The sequence below is a fragment of the Equus asinus genome, chromosome 8 (genome assembly GCF_041296235.1).
Source record: "Equus asinus isolate D_3611 breed Donkey chromosome 8, EquAss-T2T_v2, whole genome shotgun sequence".
In the NCBI taxonomy this organism is placed as follows: domain Eukaryota; kingdom Metazoa; phylum Chordata; class Mammalia; order Perissodactyla; family Equidae; genus Equus; species Equus asinus.
The window spans coordinates 76,446,718-76,466,314 of NC_091797.1; the positions used below are offsets into that span (position 1 = coordinate 76,446,718).

The 19,597-nt window shown below is 48.5% G+C and overlaps 1 protein-coding gene across 4 annotated transcripts in view; it reads right to left on the reverse strand.

The window, feature by feature from the left end:
* Positions 1-2,227, reverse strand: part of MLXIP (MLX interacting protein) — a 54,021-nt gene extending 51,794 nt beyond the window's left edge. For 3 of the 4 annotated variants that reach the window (XM_070515967.1, XM_014858729.3, XM_014858726.3), the window contains exon 1: positions 1,665-2,209. In XM_070515967.1, the coding sequence (XP_070372068.1) occupies positions 1,665-2,077 (413 nt within the window). In that variant the 5' untranslated portion in view covers positions 2,078-2,209. Of the gene's footprint in view, positions 1-1,664 lie in introns of all 4 variants that reach the window. The other variant, XM_014858727.3, reaches the window with a different exon arrangement.
* Between the last annotated feature and the right edge of the window lie 17,370 nt (positions 2,228-19,597).

Sequence of the window (19,597 nt, forward strand, 5' to 3'; positions counted from 1 at the left end):
TCTCTTAATAAAACATTCCTGTCCTTCACCTCTAGTTTTGTTTGAAAGGGCTCTCTCAAAGTGTAGCACATGCTACAATCTAGTTGGGTTTGATTCCAATGGAAGTGCTCAAACTTTGAGACTGAGTAAGCAAGGCTAAAAAGACGGCTCAGGGCTGCAATCTCAATACCATTTGCTTTTTTACAAAACAGAACATCTTCGCAGGCTCAGTGCCAGGTGAAGCCGGCAGGACCAAAGAATCAGAGCAGAGCCTGACCAATGTGTCACGTAAGGGGATGGGAGAAGAGCTAAGGGTAATGTACAATCATCAGAGAACCCTTCAGGAGAGGAAGGGGGGTTCATTTCAGGAACACAACAAAGGAACAAGTTGACTAATCATTTATTCCAGAGGGGGAAAATGCCACCCAGAGCCATGTATCTAGTGTTTTAACTTCAGGTAAATGTGTAATGTTTTAACTTGGATATATCTGGGGCTCAGGGCTCTCCAAAAGGAGGGAGCGGGGGGTTGTTCCTGCTCTTCTTTACACTGCTTCTGGAGTCTCCTAGGAAACTCTTCCTGTGCTGCCTGCAGAGTAGACCTAAGACAGCCCCAGCCAGTCCAGTTACTAATGCAGTAACTCCCATTCAGCACAGATCCTATCATGAGCTTTGCGCAGGGCTGGGCTGCTATGCACTGCAGCTAGCCCAAAGAAGTTCTGTCGCTGAGGCAGAAGTTACCTGAAGCAAATACCTAACATACACACTGAGGAAGGATGAGAGAATGGAAAGACGTCTTAATCCTTGAGGGTCAGGCATCTCTGTGACTTAGGAAAAAGGGATCTCCTCCTGGAACCAAATCCACATGTCAGGATGGTGTCTGGGATGCCTGCCCTAAACACTGACATCCCCATATCATGTTTCAGGGTTGGCCAGAGAACCCTCCAATTTGCCAGGAGGACAGACTGCACCTCCAACAGCTGTGGCTCCAAACGCCTTCCTAGGAGGCATCCAGGGCCCCTCCCAAGTTGGAGGAGGGCTTTCCAATAAGGGGGATGTGAGGGGACCCAGCTTCCCTCTGCCAGGACAGTAAGAAAAGTAGCCAACATTTATGGAGCATCCAATTATGTGCCAGGCACTGAAATAAGCACTTTACCTATCTTATTCCATCCCCACAACAGCCAATGGAGGCAGATACTACTGTCATCCCCTCTTTATAAAGGAGGAAATAGGCTCTGAGATTTTACACAACCATTAAACACAGTGGAGCCAGTGCTTAAGCCACCCCCTGGACAGGTGATCTTAGCCACTACTCGATATTGCTGGAAACAAAGCATTTGGGGTAAGGGGCGGAGAGAGTCGAGTAACATAAGGTGCAGCCTGTATTTACACCTCTCTCTTGCCCAAAATCGGTGGCCTGGGGACACTGGAGGGGAAGGCCTGGATGGGAACGTGGAGCCGGAAGAACCCAAGCACTGCTGACAGGAGAAGAGGCCAGGACCCCGGCCGCTCTCGCTTCCTCTGGGGACCCCAGACCCTAACTCCTCCCGAAGGGGGAAGACCCAAAGGGAAGGCGTGAAGCCAAGGAGCCCCCAGGCGGCTCGGCCCTCCACGCCAGTTTTGTCAAAGAAGGAAGCCCTGCTCGAGGTGGGGCGGGCCGGGCCCGCCGGGGGTCGCCGAGTCCCTACCTGTAGGCCAGGGTCATGCACTCAAAGAGCTTCGTGAGTGAGGCGTCGATGGACAGGTGGCAGGAGCTGGTCTTGCCGAAGCTGTAGGTCTGACACGTCTGCTTGTTGACCGTGTCGAAATCGTAGCCCTTCTTGGGCGGGTGCTCGCGGTGCGGCGACGACACCATGAAGTGGCCGCTGTGGATGATCTGCTGGCGGCGCGGAGGCTCCTCGCGGCCCGACCCGGCCCGGGACGGCTGCGGCACGGCGCTCGCCTGGGCCCGGGCCGGCGTGGCCGAGCCGGAGGCGGGCGGCGGGGACGGCTCATCCGTGTCCGAGTCGTCGTCGTCCTCGGGCACCTGGGGCTTGAGCAGCATCGGGCGGCACCGACTGCGCGGCCGGCGCGGGGAGCACATGAAGACGTCGGTGGCCATGGGGGGACCCGGCCGGGGGCATCCCCCGGGGCCCGGGGCGACGCCAGGAGCGAAGCTGAGAGGCGCCGGCCCAGCCCGCGCGCCGACCGTCCGCGAGCGCGCGGCGGGGCGGGAGGGGGAGGGCGCGGGCCGAAGGGGCCGCCTCGGCGCCGGCCCCGGAGTGACGTCACGGGCGCGTCTCGGCCAATCGGCTGCCCGCGTCGGCCCCTTAAAGGCGCAGGGAAGCCTTTCCGCATCTAGGCGGACAAAAAAAGAGAGGAGGAGAGCCGGAGGCCACGCCTCCCGGCCCCGCCCCTCGCCACCCCCTCCCTCCGGGCCGCCCCGGGTGCTGCGGGACGTGATGGGTGGGTGGTGCCGCTCGCCAGTGCCGGGGCCTGGGAGAGGCGTTGGCCGAGCGGGCCGCGCTGACCCCGCCCGGCGTTCCGGAGAATCGCCCTGCGGCCTTGCTGCGGGCGGGGCGGGCGCTCCACGTGGTGGGTGGGTGTGGGGCTCCTTCCCCCTCACAGGTCCCGCTTTCTCTTGCAGGGCCCGGAACTGCGTCCTCCCAGCTCGTCCCGAATGTTACTGTGTGCTGTCGTTATTGTCCCCATTTTATTGATGAGAAGACTGAGTCGCTGAAGACCAAAGGGATTTTTCTAACGTGAAAACAAGAGCAAGAACTCTTCTCACTGTGACCTCACGTCCACAGACGTGGAAGCTGGCTCTGCCAAGTTAATTCACTTGACTAGGGCATCACAGCTAGTAAGTGGCAGAGCCACCAGCTCCTTCACAACTCAAACTATTGTTAAGATCTTAAGTTTGGAAGGTGAACCAGCCTCCAAACAATTCCAAAAGGGGAAGTTCTGAGCCGTAGTTTTCTTCTCTTTCAAATAGAGAACAATTCCTATGCCTCAGAAAGTTGCGACAATTTAAAAAACGCCTTAAATTGCTTAGTACTGTGCCTAGCACAGAATGAGTGTTAAATAAATGTATGCACTAGACTGAAGGAATTGAACCAATCAGACCATGGGTACCTAGAAATTCCCAATACTCAACCACTTTTTGACTGCGAAACAGCAATTTCATATGGTTCAACCTAATACTTGACACTTCTAGAAAGCTGGCAAGGGGTTCAAAGCCAGCCTAGGGTGGGGACCGTGTGGGGAGGGTGGGGGATGGTAAGGCATCAGGAGGGTGAGCGAGGCCCCTGGGGCAGGAGCACCCACAGTCGTCCCGGCAGGGCCTCACGAGTCCTCCACGAGGCGCCAGTGCTCTGCTTTGAAGCCATTTTCACTTCCAGATTTGGATGGGGGCCGACAGCCCCGCCCCACCCTCCTCCTGAAGGGGAGGGTGTTGGGAGGGAAGGAAAAAAGGCTCTTTCCAAAATGGCTGCACTAACTCCTTACTTAGATGTCTCCAAGGAGGCATAGGCCACAGCGACTGGCAGCCTCGGCATGAGTTTGAGATCTCCCCCTTGCCAAAACCACTGCTCTCAACTCTGGTTGCAGATGTCTGAAAGTCCACCCTTTGAGTTGCCTTCCTTTATCTGGAGACTTTTCCCCTCCGTAAACTCTTAAATGCCCAGCCACATTTATCACAGCAATTTCACTTCTAGAATTTTTTTTTTTTTGAGGAAGATTAGCCCTGAGCTAACATCTGCTGCTTATCCTCCTCTTTTTGCTGAGGAAGACTGGCCCTGAGCTCACATCCGTGCCCATCTTCCTCCACTTTATATGTGGGACACGTACCACAGCATGGCTTGCCAAGGGGTGCCATGTCTGCACCCTGGGATCCGAACCGGCGAACCCCCAGCCACTAAGCAGAACATGCAAACTTAACAGCTGCACCATGGGCGGGCCCCTAGAATTTTAACCTAAGGATATGTGTACAAGGACGATGATTGTAGCATCAATTATAAAGAGGAAACATTGGAAACAATGTCATGCCCAACAAGAGGGAATTCATTGAATATTATAACCCCCAATACAATGGAACACTACATATTAAATGATGTACATGTATATTTATTGACAGGGAAAGAAGTCCATGATATATTATTGCATGGAAAAACAACTTTTAAACAGTTATCGGTGGTTTGATATCAATTTCAAAAAACTATGTGTGTATATATATATATATATATATATTTTAAGATTTAATTTTTCTCTTTTCTCCCAAAGCCCCCAGGTATATAGTTGTGTATTTTTAGTTGTGGGTCCTTCTAGTTGTGACATGTGGGACACCGCCTCAGCATGGCCAGATGAGCAGTGCCATTTCCGCGCCCAGGATCCTAACCTGTGAAACTCTGGGCCGCCAGAAGCAGAGCTTGCGAACTTAACCACTCGCCCACGGGGCCGGCCCCAATATCTATTTTTATATGTATTTGTCATAAAGTACCATCACTATAATGTTGACACCAGTTATCTTTGGGCAGGGTGATTTTTTCTTCTGGTTTTTTTTTTTTTTTTTTTTTTTTTTTGAGGAAGATTAGCCCTGAGCTAACTGCTGCCAATCTTCCTCTTTTTGCTGAGGAAGACTGGCCCTGAGCTCACATCCATGCCCATCTTCCTCTACCAAGCGGTGCCATGTCCACACCCGGGATCCGAACCGGTGAACCCCAGGCTGCTGAAGTGGAACATGCAAACTTAACTGATGCACCACTGGGTGGGCCCCTGTTTTCTTTTTTATGCTTATTTATTTTTTCTAATTTCCAAAAGAAACAATTATTACTTGTATTCTTTTTTGTTTAGGAGTGTACTCTATTTCTCTTTGGTTTCTTGACACAAAAGACATCCATGTGGGAGGATGTATACTTTTTTTTTAATTAAAAAAAATGAACATCAATTCACTGGGAGAAGATAACCTCTTAAGGCTGATGTTGCAAACTGGCAATCCGTGGGCCATATTCGGTGCACAAACATACTTCGTTAATCCTCACCATAAATTCCTAAAAAACTGTATTAGAGAAGAAATAAGACTGGAGGGAAATCACAGTTAAAAATGCAGGAAGCAGAGGATCACCACGAACGAGATCTGGAGGAGGGCGCTCCAAGCTCACAATCAATGGCAGGAAGAAGGTCTCAGGGGCAGTTTTCCAGGAAATGTGGAAATGCTCGAAGAGGATCTAGGCTGATGGCCCCCACCTTCCTTCCTCCTGAATAGTGGGCAGCGACAGCAAGTGCACAGAGGGACCTGGAAGGCAGTGCCCTGGAGACTTAACAACTCCCGGGAAGGACAAAGAGCTCCCACACCCAACAAGCCACAAAGACACAGAACCTGATAAAACTGCCGTCTCTTGACCAAAAATCAGAAGCAGCACTCCGTTGTCATCAAATCAGCAATCAGGCAAATACGAATTCCCAAACACACGTGTTACGGGCCAGCAAAAGCCAGCAAACAATTAAGGAAAGTCAGCACTCTGGAAGAAAGCTCCCTGAGAACTAACGAGTGAAGGGGAAAAGTTAACAAACAAAAGACTTTAAAAATAGTAGCCCTAGGGGCTGGCCCGGTGGCACAGCGGTTAAGTTTGCATGTTCCGCTTCTCAGTGGCCCAGGGTTCACCGATTTGGATCCCGGATGCGGACATGGCTCCGCTTGGCACACCATGCTGTGGTAGGCGTCCCACATATAGAGTGGAGGAGGATGGGCACGGATGTCAGCTTGGGGCCAGTCTTCCTCAGCAAAAAGAAGAGGATTGGCAGCAGTTTGTTCAGGGCTAATCTTCCTCCAAAGAAATAACAATAATAATAATAGTCCTAGAAAGAATATGGAAAATTCTGCATGCGTTAAGCAACAACCCATTATGGGAAAGAAGCAAATAGAGGTCTTGGAAAATACATATAAATATAAAATTATAATTTTTAAACAAGCTGAGTTGAATAGCAAAATGAACAAGGTTGGAAAACACAGTAGTGAGCTAAAAGAGTAATCTGAGAATTTCTCCCATAAGACTGCCAAAAGGATAAAGAGAGGTTAACTAACATGGAGGATAATCCGAAAGTCCCAGGACCTGCCTGATAGTTCCAGAAAGAATGAAGAAAGTGAGAGAGAGAGAGAGAGGAAAAAATAGAGAGAGGAAATAATCAAAGCAGCAATAAAAGAAAATTTCCCAGTGCTAAAAACACAAGCCTTCTGTATGGGTTAGTATAGGGTGATTGTGCTGTGAAAACAAACCATGCCCAGATCTCAGTGGCTTAAAACCACAAAGGTGTGCTTCTGGTTCAAGCTACCTGTCTATAGGCTATGTGTCCATCGCAGGTCAGCAGGGGGCTCTGCTGGTCATAGTCACTCCAAGACTCAGGCTGACTGAGCAGCCACCATCACAAATGTTGCCCATCACTGTGGCAGAAGGGGAGAGAGCTCAACAAGGTCTTGCATTGTCAATTAAATGGTCTGGCCCAGAGATGACGTGTACTCACAACTCATTGGCCAGAACTAATCACATGGCCCCACCTAACCACAAGGGAGCCAGGAAGTACAATCTGATCTGTGACCAGAAAACAGACAGCCAGAAATATTTGGTGAATGGCACTGATGACCACTATACCTTTGGATTTCAAAGGTCCCCATAAATGCAATACTATGGATGACTCTCAAAAGTATTATGCCAAGTAAAAGAAGCCAGGCTTAAAGGGCTGTATATTGTTTGATTCCATTTGTATGACGTTCGGAAAAGACCAAATCATGGGGACAGAAACCAGATCAGTAGGGGCCAGGAACTGGGGGACAGTGGTCTAACTACAAAGAGAAATAAGTGGACTATTTGGAGTGATTAAAATATTCTGTCTCCTGGGGCTGGCCCCGTGGCCGAGTGGTTAAGTTCACGCGCTCCTCTGCAAGCAGCCCAGGGTTTCGTTGGTTCGAATCCTGGGCGCGGACATGGCACTGCTCATCAAACCACGCTGAGGCAGCGTCCCACCTACCACAACTAGGACTCACAACGAAGAATATACAACTATGTACCAGGGGGCTTTGGGGAGAAAAGGGGAAAAAATAAAATCTTTAAAAAAAAAAAAAATATTCTGTCTCCTGATTGTGCTGGTGGTAACGCGACTGTGTGAGTTTCTCAGAATTCATAGAAATGTACACGTAAAAAGCGTGAATTTTACTACATGTAAATTACACCTCAAAAAATCTTGGTGGATAAAAGGTTAAATGGCTTTTGCATCCATAGGCCATATTTGAAAGAATTACTAGAGGTTGTTCTCCAGCAAAGTAGACATTAAATTCAAGTAAGAGAAAGATAGGGGACCCAAGAAACAGTGTAGAGCAATAAAATAAAATAAAACAAAACAAAATGGAATTTTTTAAGTTACGGTTTTTAAAGATTTTTATAAAAATAAAATATAGAGTTTTTAAAAGTCCAATCATGTCAGAAGGCTTATAGTTAAAAATAGCAGTCTCCTCTCTGGCCCACACACACCCATGCCTCTTACTACCTGACCAGAACTGGTCATACAGCCCTACCTACTGCCTGCCTGGAGGTAACTGCTTTCAAATTTTTTAGTTATTACTTCTAGTATTTATCTCCAGATTAAAACCTGTATATTTTTTTCTAGAATCATCAATTTCAGACATCATCTACTGACTTATGTTAGAATGATTTTACTTTGCTTTTTTACTTATACACTTCTTTCCTCCCCCATCCTACCAACATAGGTAAGTCATATCTTGTTAAATTCATATCAATGTTTTTACTATTTTGACCACAAAAATATTGCGTGCTCTTAAGTCAAGTTGTACATTATGATTTCTTTTCCTTTATTGTTGAAATTTTTGATTTTCCTGGAGTTATCAGCTGCCTTAATTTTTTCCCATTTGCTTAGCTTTCTTTAAACCCACAGTTTAGGACTTTGCACATCAGCCAATAGCTTTGTTACATATCTCTCAATATAATTCTCACACAGTCAGCCCTGTCAGATCCTATCTGTCTCAATTTTCCCCTCTAACACCCTTTGTCCTAACCATATGGACGGGTTGTTCTCTAGGCCTAACACATAGCTATTGTCCTGGGACCTCCCTTTATCATCCTGGAAATTTACTTCATTTCTTTCTTGCTTGCTTTTTTTTTTTTTGAGGAAGATTAGCCCTGAGCTAACATCCATGCCCATCTTCCTCTACTTTATATGTGGGACGCCTGCCACAGCCTGGCTGGATGAGTGTTGGGTAGGCCATGCCCAGGATCCAAACCTGCAAACCCTGGGCCGCTGAAGCAGAGTGCATGAACTTAATCACTATGTCACTGGGCCAGTCCCTGTACTTCATTTCTCTTGTATCACAGCTGCTATTTCCTGGATCTCTTGTCTTTGTCTTTCTTGATGTACTTCCTTGTTTTACAGGAGCACATCCTCCAGAAGTCTCTTCAGAAAGGTCACAGGAAGCAGAATTTTTGAAACTTTGCACAACTAAAAGTTATTTTAGGGGCTGGCCCGGTGGCACAGCAGTTAAGTTCGCACGTTCCACTTCAGCGGCCCAGGGTTTCACCAGTTCGGATCCCGGGTGCAGACATGGCACCGCTCATCAAGCCTTGCTGTGGCGGGAGTCCCACATATAAAGTAGAGTAAGATGGGCATGGATGTGAGCTCAGGGCCAGTCTTCCTCAGCAAAAAGGAGAGGATTGGCAGTAGTTAGCTCAGGGCTAATCTTCCTCAAAAAAAAAAAAATTATTTAATTTTACCTCCACACATGTTGGGTAGTTTGGCTGGGTAGAGAAACATAGGCTGAAAATCACTTGCCCTCTGAATTTGAAAGGTATTGCTCCACTATTTTGTAGCTTCTGACATTGCTTTCGAGACACCCAATGTCATTCTTTTTTTTTTTTTTTTAAGGTATGCTTTTTGGTGAGGAAGATTGGCCCTGAGCTAACATCTGTTGCCAATCTTCCTCTTTTTTTTTTTCTTCCCAAAGCCCCAGTGTGTAGTTATATATCCTAGTTGTAAATCCTTCTATTTCCTCCGCTGTCATTCTTATACTGGCTCCTTTCTCTGTGACCTGCTTTTTTTTTTCAGATTGGCCCTGAGCTAACATCTGTTGCTAATCCTTTCTTTTTCTTCTTCTTCTTCTCCCCAAAGCTCCCCAGTACATAGCTGTATATTCCAGTTGTGAGTGCCTCTGGTTGTGCTACGCTGCCTCAGCATGGCTTGATGAGCCGTGCCATGTCCGCGCCCAGGATCCGAACTGGTGAAACCCTGGGCTGCTGAAGTGGAGCGCACGAACTTAACCACTCGGCCACGGGGCCGGCCCCCCAGGATCTGCTTTTCTCTCTGAGAACCTTACAATCTCCTCTCTATCACTGGTGTTCTGAATTTCATGATTATGTGCCTTGGTGTGAGTCCTCTTAACATTAATGGGCTTGGGTAATCCAGGGCTCTTATAACATGGGGGGTCATGTCCTCATGCTAGGGATATTTTGTTATATTATCTAGTTATTTTCTCCCTTTAACTTTTTCTGTTGTCTCTTTCTGGAACTTCTATTAGATGTTGAACTTGCTGAATCAACTCTAGTTTTATTATATTTTCTGATTTTTGTCTCTTTGACTTACTTTTAGGGAAATTTTACAAAAATTAAAATTTTTTTTCTTAGAAGTCTTTCTTATCTTCAAGTGTTACTTCATATACAGAGCATCCTGTTCTTGTTTCATGGGTGCAATATTGTCTATTTCTCAAAGAATATTATTTGAGTCTATTTGAAGTTATCTTTTGCTCCCTGCACTTTGTTTATTTTTCTTCTTCTTCTTCTTTTTTTTTTTCCCACTAGTATGTTTTGAATTCTCTCTTCATGTGGAAAGCTTTCTAAAGTCTGGATGCCAGGGCCGGCCCTGTGGCCAAGTGGTTAAGTTCATACACTCCGCTTTGGTGGCCTGAGGTTCACTGGTTTGGATCCTGGGCACAGACCTACACACCAATCATCAGGCTGTGCTGTGGTAGCGTCCCACACAGAAGAACTAGAATGACTTACAACTAGAATATACAACTAGGTACTGGGGCTTTGGAGAGAGAAAAAAAAAGAGGAAGATTGGCAACAGATGTTGGCTCAGGGCCAATCTTCCTCACCCCAAAAAAAAAAAAAAAAAAATCCAGATGCCCGTTAGGATGGCTGCTAGGACCAGTGTACGTGACAGAAGCATGGCTCGTCAAACGGCGAGTCAATAGATGGCCAGGCAGCTTTTAGGTTGGAGACTCCTAAATGTCAGAATCTGAAGGCTTTCTCTCTGGGTGGTTCCAATCACACAGAAGACCTCCATATGCCTTCTGGGAGGGTATAAGCCTGGCAGCTGATTCTCTGGGGCAAGGCCAGGGAAGGGGGCTATGGTCTTGCTGTTCACTCTGCCCACTGCCACTAAACTGCATGCTTGCAGCCTCTGGCAATGCACTCCCTGTACTCCTCCATGCCTACTGGCCCTGAGTCTGAACCACTCTGAGTTAATTTCTCCAGACACTAAACCTGTCTCCAGTGGAAGTCAGCCGGGACTGTGCAGGACCGGGGGTGGCAACCTGGAGGTCTGACTGTTTCATATACAGACTTTCAACCAAAGCCCATTTTTAGTCCTCTGCTTCCTGCTGTACTTGATGCCTCCAATTCCTACATTTTCTGCGATTCCAGGAGAGGACTGACCTGCTTCTCATTGGGATCGACTTCCGCAGCACTTGGGTCTGAATTTCCTCCACTTTGCAAAGTTCATTTCCGTTCCTCCCTCCTCCTTTCACTTTCGTATATTGTGGTTTGGGGCTCTAGATGTTGCCTTATTTCACTAAACATTGGTTTTCTGCTTCTGCTTCTTATTTTCTCGTACTTTGGGGGTGATTTTAGAGAAAAAGAAAGGAGTGAATGTCTTTACAATAGTAAAAACTAACATCTAAACAGTTTTTTAAAAATGTGACTTACTTGCTTACATTTTAAAAACCACAAGATTTTGTATAAATATGACAGTGTTAGGATTTTCTTGAACTATCTGAAGATCTGACAACACTGGGCTCTTACTACTTCCACATGGTAGAGCCTGGAGCTAAGGAGCGATTAGCCCCTTTAGACACATCCTTTGCTCTTCGGCTTTCCACAGTCCCCACCACTCCCTATTGTCCCAGTGTGTTTTGCTTATTTACATTACTATCTGGTTCCTGAAGTCATGTGAGTTTGAAATCCCTGCTAAGCCTCATTATTAGCTGTGTGCCCCTCAGTGGAACAAGTTAGTGGAAACTTTTTCTACTGTGGCCGTGGGAGAGAGGAGACAGCCACAGGAGAGGTGAGGGTTACAGAAGGAAGAGGGCACTGGGGATCAGACTGATGCAGGAGGAAACTGAAGAAGGTCAGAGGGCGCTGGGGCAAAACTTTCACAGTTTGGGGATAATTAATACCTACTTCATAGGGTTGTTGTGAGGATTGAGTGAGGTCATATATGTAAAGTACTTCAAATGGTGCCTGGCACATAGTACGTGGCACCATGTTGGCTATTATGATTTTTGTTTTATTAGGGTGTGATTTACATGCAGTAAAGTTCTCTTGTTAGTGTACAATTCCATGAATTTTGACAAACATATACAGTCGTGTAATCACCATCACAATCAAGGTACAGACTATTTCCAATGCTCCCGCACACACACGCGATTCCCTCATCCCTTTGCCGTCAGCCTCTCTCCCCATCCCAGCCCCCCTGGCAACCACTGATCTGCTTCTTGTTTTGCCGTTTCCAAAATGTCACGTAAATGGAATCCTTCAGTAAGCAGCCTTGAGCCTGGCTTCTTTCACTGAGCACAACACGGCTGAGACTCCTCCCTATGGTTGCGTTCCTGTGGTTCATTCCCTTTTATTGCTGTGTAGGAGTTCATTTTCGGAATGTATCACAGTTGGTTTATCACTCACCAGGTAAAGGCCATTTTAGTTGTTTCCAGTTTGGGGTGGTTACAAACGAGGCCACTGTAACATTCACATACAGGGCTTTGTACATTTTAATTTCTTTTCAGTAAATATCTGGGAGTGGTGCCAGGCTGTATGGTAAATTTATGTTTAACTTTGTAAGGACCTGCCAAACTATTTTTCAGATGGCTGTGCCATTTTACCTTCCCCGCAGCAGTGCAGGGGTATTCTAGTTATTCTGCAGCCTCGCCAGCACTTGGTGTGGTCTATCTTTTTAGCTCTTCTGGTGGGACTGTAGTGGTATCTCACTGTGGTTTTTTTTTTTTTTTTTAAATTTTATTTTTTCCTTTTTCTCCCCAAAGCCGCCTGGTACATAGTTGTATATTCTTTGTTGTGGGTCCTTCTAGTTGTGGCATGTGGGACGCTGCCTCAGCGTGGTTTGATGAGCTATGCCACATCCGCGCCCAGAATTCGAACCAATGAAACACTGGGCCGCCTGCAGCGGAGCACGCGAACTTAACCACTCGGCCACGGGGCCAGCTCCTCTCACTGTGGTTTTAATTTACATTTCCCTAATAACTAATGATGTTCAGCATCTTTCATGTGCTTATTTTCCTCCCGTATCATTTCTATGATGAAGTGTCTATGCAAATATTTTGCTAGGGTGTTTCTGGGTGGGGTGTTTGCTTTCTTAGTATTGAATTTTGAGAGTTGTTTATATATTCTAGATCCAAGTCCTTTATCAGACATGTGTTTTGCAAAGATCGTCTGCCAGTCTGTGGTTTGTCTTTTTCATTCTCTTAACAGTGTCTTTGGCAGAGCAGAAGTTTTAAATTTTGATAAACTCCAATTTATCAATTTTTTCTTTTATAGTTAGGGTTTTGATGTCATGTCTAAAAAGGCTTTGCTTAAGCCAAGGTCACAAATATTTTCTCCTCCGCTTTCCTCTAGAATGTTTAGAGGTACATTTTGGTCTACCATCCGTTTTGAGAGAACACTGCAATAAGGTGTGGGGTATGGGCTGAGGGTCCTTCCTTTGGCGCCTGGATGTCCAATTGTCCCGACGTCAGTGGTTGAATATTGGCAATGATTATTCGCACTCTCAGGATTCCCAGAGTTCCGGGAACTGGGGGTCAGCAAGGGGACATCCTGGCCCCACACATCCCTCCAACCTAACAGCTGGGGCCTGTCGCAGTCTTTCGCCGGCAGAAGATTGGTTTCAGGTCGCTTTACCTCCTCTCTCTCCTCCTGAAATCTCTTGTATAAAACAAACCATGAAAGGGCAGGACTGGCTTAGCAGTCTGGCAACGTCCCTTTGAAAATAAACAAGTGCAAAAACTGAAAGGCAGCGGCCATCTCGGGGGACCACTTGGAGAAACAGTTTGGGGCCGGTGCATCCGCTGCGCGTGGCTCTCCTGCCCCCCGTCAGGCGGCAGGTCGGATATAGTAAAGCCAAACAGGATCCCGATTGCCTCAGATGTCACCTCTGGCCAGGGAGACGCCTGACACCTTTGCAGGGAGAGGCCATGCTGGTGGGGAGCATCTGATCGTAGCGGGCACCGGAAGAGTTCTGTGGCTGAACAGCCCTTGACAATTTGCACAGCCAGCCTCACACCCCTAATGGAAATTGAGGCACAAAAGGGTGAAGAAATAGATGCCTGTGGGTTTGGGATTTTTTTGAGCTTTATTGAGGTGTAATTTACATCCCATAAAATTCACTCATTTTAAGTGTACAATTGAGCGAGCTTTACTAAGTTCACACAGTCGTGCAATGATGCCCACGATCCAGATGCCCCGAATCATTCCCTCCTGCCTCTTTGCGGTCAAGCCTTGCTCCCAGCCCCAGACAACCCAGGCTCTACCTTCTGTCTCCATAATTTTGCTTTTTCTAGAAATCTCATATCAATGGAATCATAGTCTGTAGTCACAGTGGAATTTCAAGCCAGAATCTAACAAGGAAGCCAGAGAGCCAGGACAGTGAGCACACCTGCACCGAGGGCTTCCCCTACCTGCTGTGTCACCTTGTGGGCACCTTTGTCTCTGAACCTCAGTCTTCACATCTTTAAAATGAGGCTACAGGGGGCCAGCCCTGTGGCCGAGTGGTTAAGTTCATGCTCCGTTTCAACGGCCCAGGGTTTCGCCAGTTTGAATCCTGGGCGCCAACATGGCACCACTCATCAAGCCATGCTGACATGGCATCCCACATGCCACAACTAGAAGGACCCACAACTAAAAATACACAGCTATGTATCAGGGGGCTTTGGGGAGAAAAAGGAAAAATAAAATCTTAAAAAAAAAAAATGAGGCTACAAATTAGTCTCCCTCTCAGGGTTGAAGCCAGGGTGAAATGAGGTCTCGTATCTTGCATATTCATAATACTCCATGGAAACTGGAAAGAGACCAAACACCCCACACAGGAAAATGGGTAAAGTACATGTCGGGTCCTCACTGCATGGGATATTCTCCAGCACGGGGAAGGAATGGACTCCAGTGACATGCAACACTGATGAATCTCACAAACATCATGTTGAGTGAAAGAAGGCAGGCACAAGGAGCACAAACTATATGATTCCATGAACATTAAGTTCAAAAACAGGCAAATGACATCTGCGCGGGGAGACGTCAGAGTAGTGGTTACTCCTCCGGGCGGAGTGACAGGAGGGGTCCCATCCTGGAGGGGGACTGCTAGGGGTTAGTAATATTCCGTTCCTTGATCCAGGTGCTGGTTATGCAGGTGTACTCAGTGTGTGAAAATTCATTGAGCTACACCCTTGCACGTCAATAAAAATTCAGTTAAGGGTTGCATGGTGCTTGGCACATAGTAGGTAATCATGATGATTGTTATTCTCTCAGCTACATAGAGTTTCAACAGCAAAGTGTGTTCGAGTGTGGGGGTTGGCAAACTTTTTCTGTAAAGGGCCAGATGGTAAACACTTTTGACTTTGCAAGCCATACAGTCTCTGTAGCAACTACTCAACTCTGAGGTTGTATCGCAAAAGCAGCCAGGGGCCATATGTAAACTAACGGCCGTGGCTGTGTTTCGATAATACTTTTACAAAAACAGGCGGCGGGCCGGATGTGCTGACCCTCCGTCTGGTGGAAGAGGCTGGGTTCCAAAGCGTCCTTCACTGAGTCCCTGCGGGCCCCTGCTCAGTTACTTCCCTGGCCTCAGTTTTCCTACCTGTAACATGGGGGGGCTGATCCCTGCCCTAAACTACCATTCAGGAGTTCAAATGAGGTCAAATGAGCTCACATCCCAGAGAGCCCTGAGGGAGAAAAGAGCAGGATTTGAGTCTCTTGAGATTCCTTAATGCAAAGCAGATTGTTATTTCTGCCAAAGTCTGAAGAGAGGAAGCCATTGACCCCAAGTCACCCCCTGCCTCCATGGGCACCAGTGCATCCCAGAGGAGACAGGACCCACAGGCCTGGCACCGCATCCTGGTCCTTGCCTCCCAGAAGCCTTTCCCCAAGAGCCTGTGGAGGGACAACAGTGGTGAAGGAGAGAGACTGGAAAAATGAGTCCCCAGGGGGCTGTTCCTCTGAGACCCGGGGACCCGAAGCTCCCTGCTTGGGTCTGCTTAATAACTGAGTAGCCAGGGCCTGCGGTGGGGACGTGCTGTCAAGTCTCCAGCCCTTCCCTCAGCCAGGAGTGTCTTCCCTTCTGCCTGTTTCCTGGCGGGCTTCTACTCACCCCACAGGGCATGACTCAGGCCATGGCCTGTTTGGGGCACGCTGGGTGGATAACTCCTGTCAATCATTTGAGGGAGAAGCCAGTCTTCAGAGAGCAAAGTGGCAAGCCCAAAGCAGCTGGGGGTGGGGATTCTTGCCTTTCCCTGTGCCTCATTTTCTAGGAGCTGAACTTCTGGAGTCTGGATATATAATAGTCACAATAGCAGCTAACATTTATTGAGATCTACTATGTACAAGGCTTATCCCAAGCACTTTATATGTATTAATTCCTTTAATCCTCCTGACAACCTGAGTAGGCACTATCATTCTCCTCATTTTACAGATGAGGAAACAGGGGTCCAGAGAGGTTAAGATACTTACCTTAGATCACCCAGCTCTGAAGTGCTGGAGCTCTGAGGATTATAGAAGAGGCTGCTTCAGAAGTCCAAAACAGGTCCATGTTAACCTCTGTTTGTTCCCTTGTCCTCAGCTGTGAAACTTCCAAGTCCTTGTCACATGGAGCATGGAAAGGGCAGCAGTGTGGAAAGGGAGAGAGACACTCCCTCCAAGAGAATGACACCAACAGGAGTCAAAGCTCCCATGTGGGCAACCACCTCTCCTTCTGGATCTGTCCAGGAAACACTCGCAGTCCTGGCAGAAAGGGGTGGGAGGTTCCAGGGGGAAAGACTCAGTGAAAACTGACCTAAACCGTCAAGGGCATTGATGGGCTCACGAAATCAACAAGTTCAGGAGGGCTGGCTTCAGGGCCGGCTGGGGCTGCGGGCTCCAGCGCTGCTCTCAGGAAGCTCACACTCACCATCTGTCAACTCTTTCCTGCGCCCGCTCCATTCTCAGGCAGGCTCCTCCCCACACTGGAGCAAAGGTGGCCCAAGGCTCCAGTTTAACTCCAGCGAATACTCTAGCAGAACTCTTTCCCACAGTCCCTGCAAAAATCTCAGGGCTGACTCTCACTGGGCCACATTGGGTCATGAGAGCATCCCTGACCCAATTGCTGTGGCCAGGGGAGAGCCTGGGGTGGGTCACACGGCCGCCTGAGAGTGACAGAGAGTGGGCGAGGGCGACCCCTACTGGAAGAAGAAGGGAATGCAACTGGCAAAGAACTCTGTCTACTGAGCCTCTGGAGGGAAATATGCATGGGGGGCTGGGGGTGGGTAGACATGGCCTTTAGGGTCTGCACATCCCTTCTCAGCCCAACCCTGGACCTCCATCACACTTGTTGGCTTGGTCTGGACTTGGACCTGAGCTTTCTCTGCCTGCCTCTCCCACCTGACCCCAGCCCACTGGGCTGCAGCACTGATTGCCCTCACATCACCTGGGGGTACACGGGTCCTCTTGCGAACTCCTGACATCCTGCTTGACCTATTGTCCCAATCCCCTAGCTGTCCTTCCCCCACCTCCAGTCTGGCCTTTTCCAACCCATGCCATTCACTGGCAGTACCATCCCCAGGCCAGCAGAGCCCTGGCTCAGAAAACCTCCAGCCACTCCTTAGTGTCAAGGAGAAACGAGCCTCTTAGCCTCACACCTGGGCTTCCTCCACCATCCTAGGAGTCTCCCTGACCCCCGCCATCAACATGCACCTCTTCCCTAATTCCAAACTGTGCTGGGCATCCTGGTGCACCGGCTCACTTACCTGCCTAGAGGGAAAGGGTCAAATTTCAGTCAATGTTGCCCAGGGCCCAGCACACAGATGGTGCTCAACAAATGCCTGTAAAACCTACATTTCCAGCTCTCGTGCATGACTGCTCCTTGACGAAGGGAGAAATGAGAGAAGTCAGACAGCTCCACAGAGACAGACAGGGAGCTGAAAGAGACAGAGAAACCAGTAGGGACACAGAGGAAGTGAAACAGAATGACAGATCCAGGGAGGTGGAGGCAAGAGCAGCCAAGAGAAAGGGGGAGATCCAGAGAGACGAGTCTGGGAGAAGGGGACCTTCACCCGGAGACCCAGGAAACAGACACACGGGGAGGACAGAGGAGAGCGAGGGTGTGCCAGCTACAGCATTTTTTTGTTAAGCAAACAAGGCCCCTGTGATTTGTGTTTTGTCAAGCTGAACTTTCTATATCAGGAATTTATTTGGCTGAGCAACCAATCCTGGTAAAACACTGGAACACGTTTAAAAGGGTGGGGAGGAGAGTCAGACAGAACAAAAGGGCAAGAACATTTGCCTCTAGGTGGGTGAACAGAGTACGACTTGGCACAGGCATGGCCAAAACAATCATCTCACCCACTCCCCAGTGTAGGCAGCTCACCAGGCAGTCTTCAGGTGGAGGAGGAGGAAGGGAGACTGGACAGGGAAAGAGGAGAAAGTCCACTCGGGGGAGGGAGTCTGAGCCGAGGGAGAGAAGTGCTCAAGTTGCTGGGAGGGGAGAGGGCCCTGGGAAGCTTCTGGCTCTGGCCTGACCACAAGTCACTAGATGTCAAGACAGAGTAGCAATCCACCCGTGGGCGACCCCTCAGAGTCCCTGCCAGAGGCCAGAGCCTCCTAACGTCAGGGATGTGGCAAACTGATGTCCAGGCCAGGAACCCAGGCTGGGGGTCGGGTATGGCTTTTCAACAGGGGCTCTGACTGGCTACATGACTCGGGCAAGCGACAGGCCTGCTGCTACCTCACTCACACAAGGTGGCTGACAAGGCTGCCCGCAGCATCCAGCTGGTGCTTAATGACAGCAGCTATCATGACTGTGCAAGTCCCTGTGTGCAAGGAGCTTACAGTGTCCTTATAAAGCCAGGGCCACACAGCCGTGCAGGAGGGGCCAGAGCGGCCGGTGAGGGACACCCTCCCTAACAATCTGATTTTATGCTTTATTATAACGCTACGAAATCACATGGTGTTCATGATTTGAATTTTTTTATTTTCTGAAATGGAACCATTGTACATTGTACAAACCATATCTACCGATGGAATAAATAAGTGAAAAATTATACTGCTGTACAACACACCAAAAAAAAAAAAAATCAAGAGGAAAAAAAATTCGGTAATGGTGAAAAAAGGTCTTTATACCTCTAACCAGGTCCTTGGCCATAACGAACATTCCAAACCATGACATCGTTTGTGATGGGAGGTCACCACCCTATGAGTCGGTCAACTGCCTTCCGGGTTATGGGTTAAGTGCCAGCACTTTGTGGAATGTGTAGCCGCAGCCTCCCCAACGTCAAGTTTTGCGGGGAGTGAGTTTGCCCCGGGAGCCCTTTCGGCCACGGGGCCAGTGTCCCCAGAAGGCATTCACTGGGCTCCTGCCCCTGGCTCGCCGGCTGGCGGTCTGAGATTCTGGGGTGGGGGGAGGGCGAGGGGAGCAGGGAAGGTGGGGCAGCGGCCCCGCGGGGCGGGGAGCACAAGTGGATTTCTGCAGTAAATCATCCGTGTGGAAGGCCTTCCTGGCCAGCAGTGAGTGCAGGGCCGCTGGCGCGCTGCCTGGCATGGTGGTGGCGGGGCCCATTTGGTCCCAACCACTGGCCCATTCCTACCTTCAGGCACTTCAGAGAAAAACTAATGACAGCCTCGGCATCATGGATGGTGTCTTCATCCTTGACCGTGTTGACTCCCCTTGCCTGCCCAGAGAGGCCACCGCAAACAGAAAGGGCGCAGGGGACCCTGGCCCCCTGCTGTTTCCGTGGACGAGTGTGTGTGGTTCTCCTTCAGCTGTCTTGGTTGCAACCTCTCGTTTCCCAAAAAGAAATGGAAATAAATATCCAAATTCATCTTTCATCAACATGGAGTTTTGCTGCAAAGGAAAAAGTTACTCTAACTACAGGATCTGGAGGTAACACCGCCTTGAGATACGCTGAGAGGTAACGCAGGACACAGTTCTCCACAGAACTGACCGCCTGAGGGGCAAAATTGATAAAGATTTTTTTTTTAAGACAGAAACCTTTCGGCATCGCTAACTCCAACATTAAGATTTTCAGTTTTTTTTTTTCTTTCCCTTATTTCAGGAGACATTTTTGCATGAGGTATTTGAAATTCAGGAACATTTTGAATTCTTCTTGAAGTGCAGG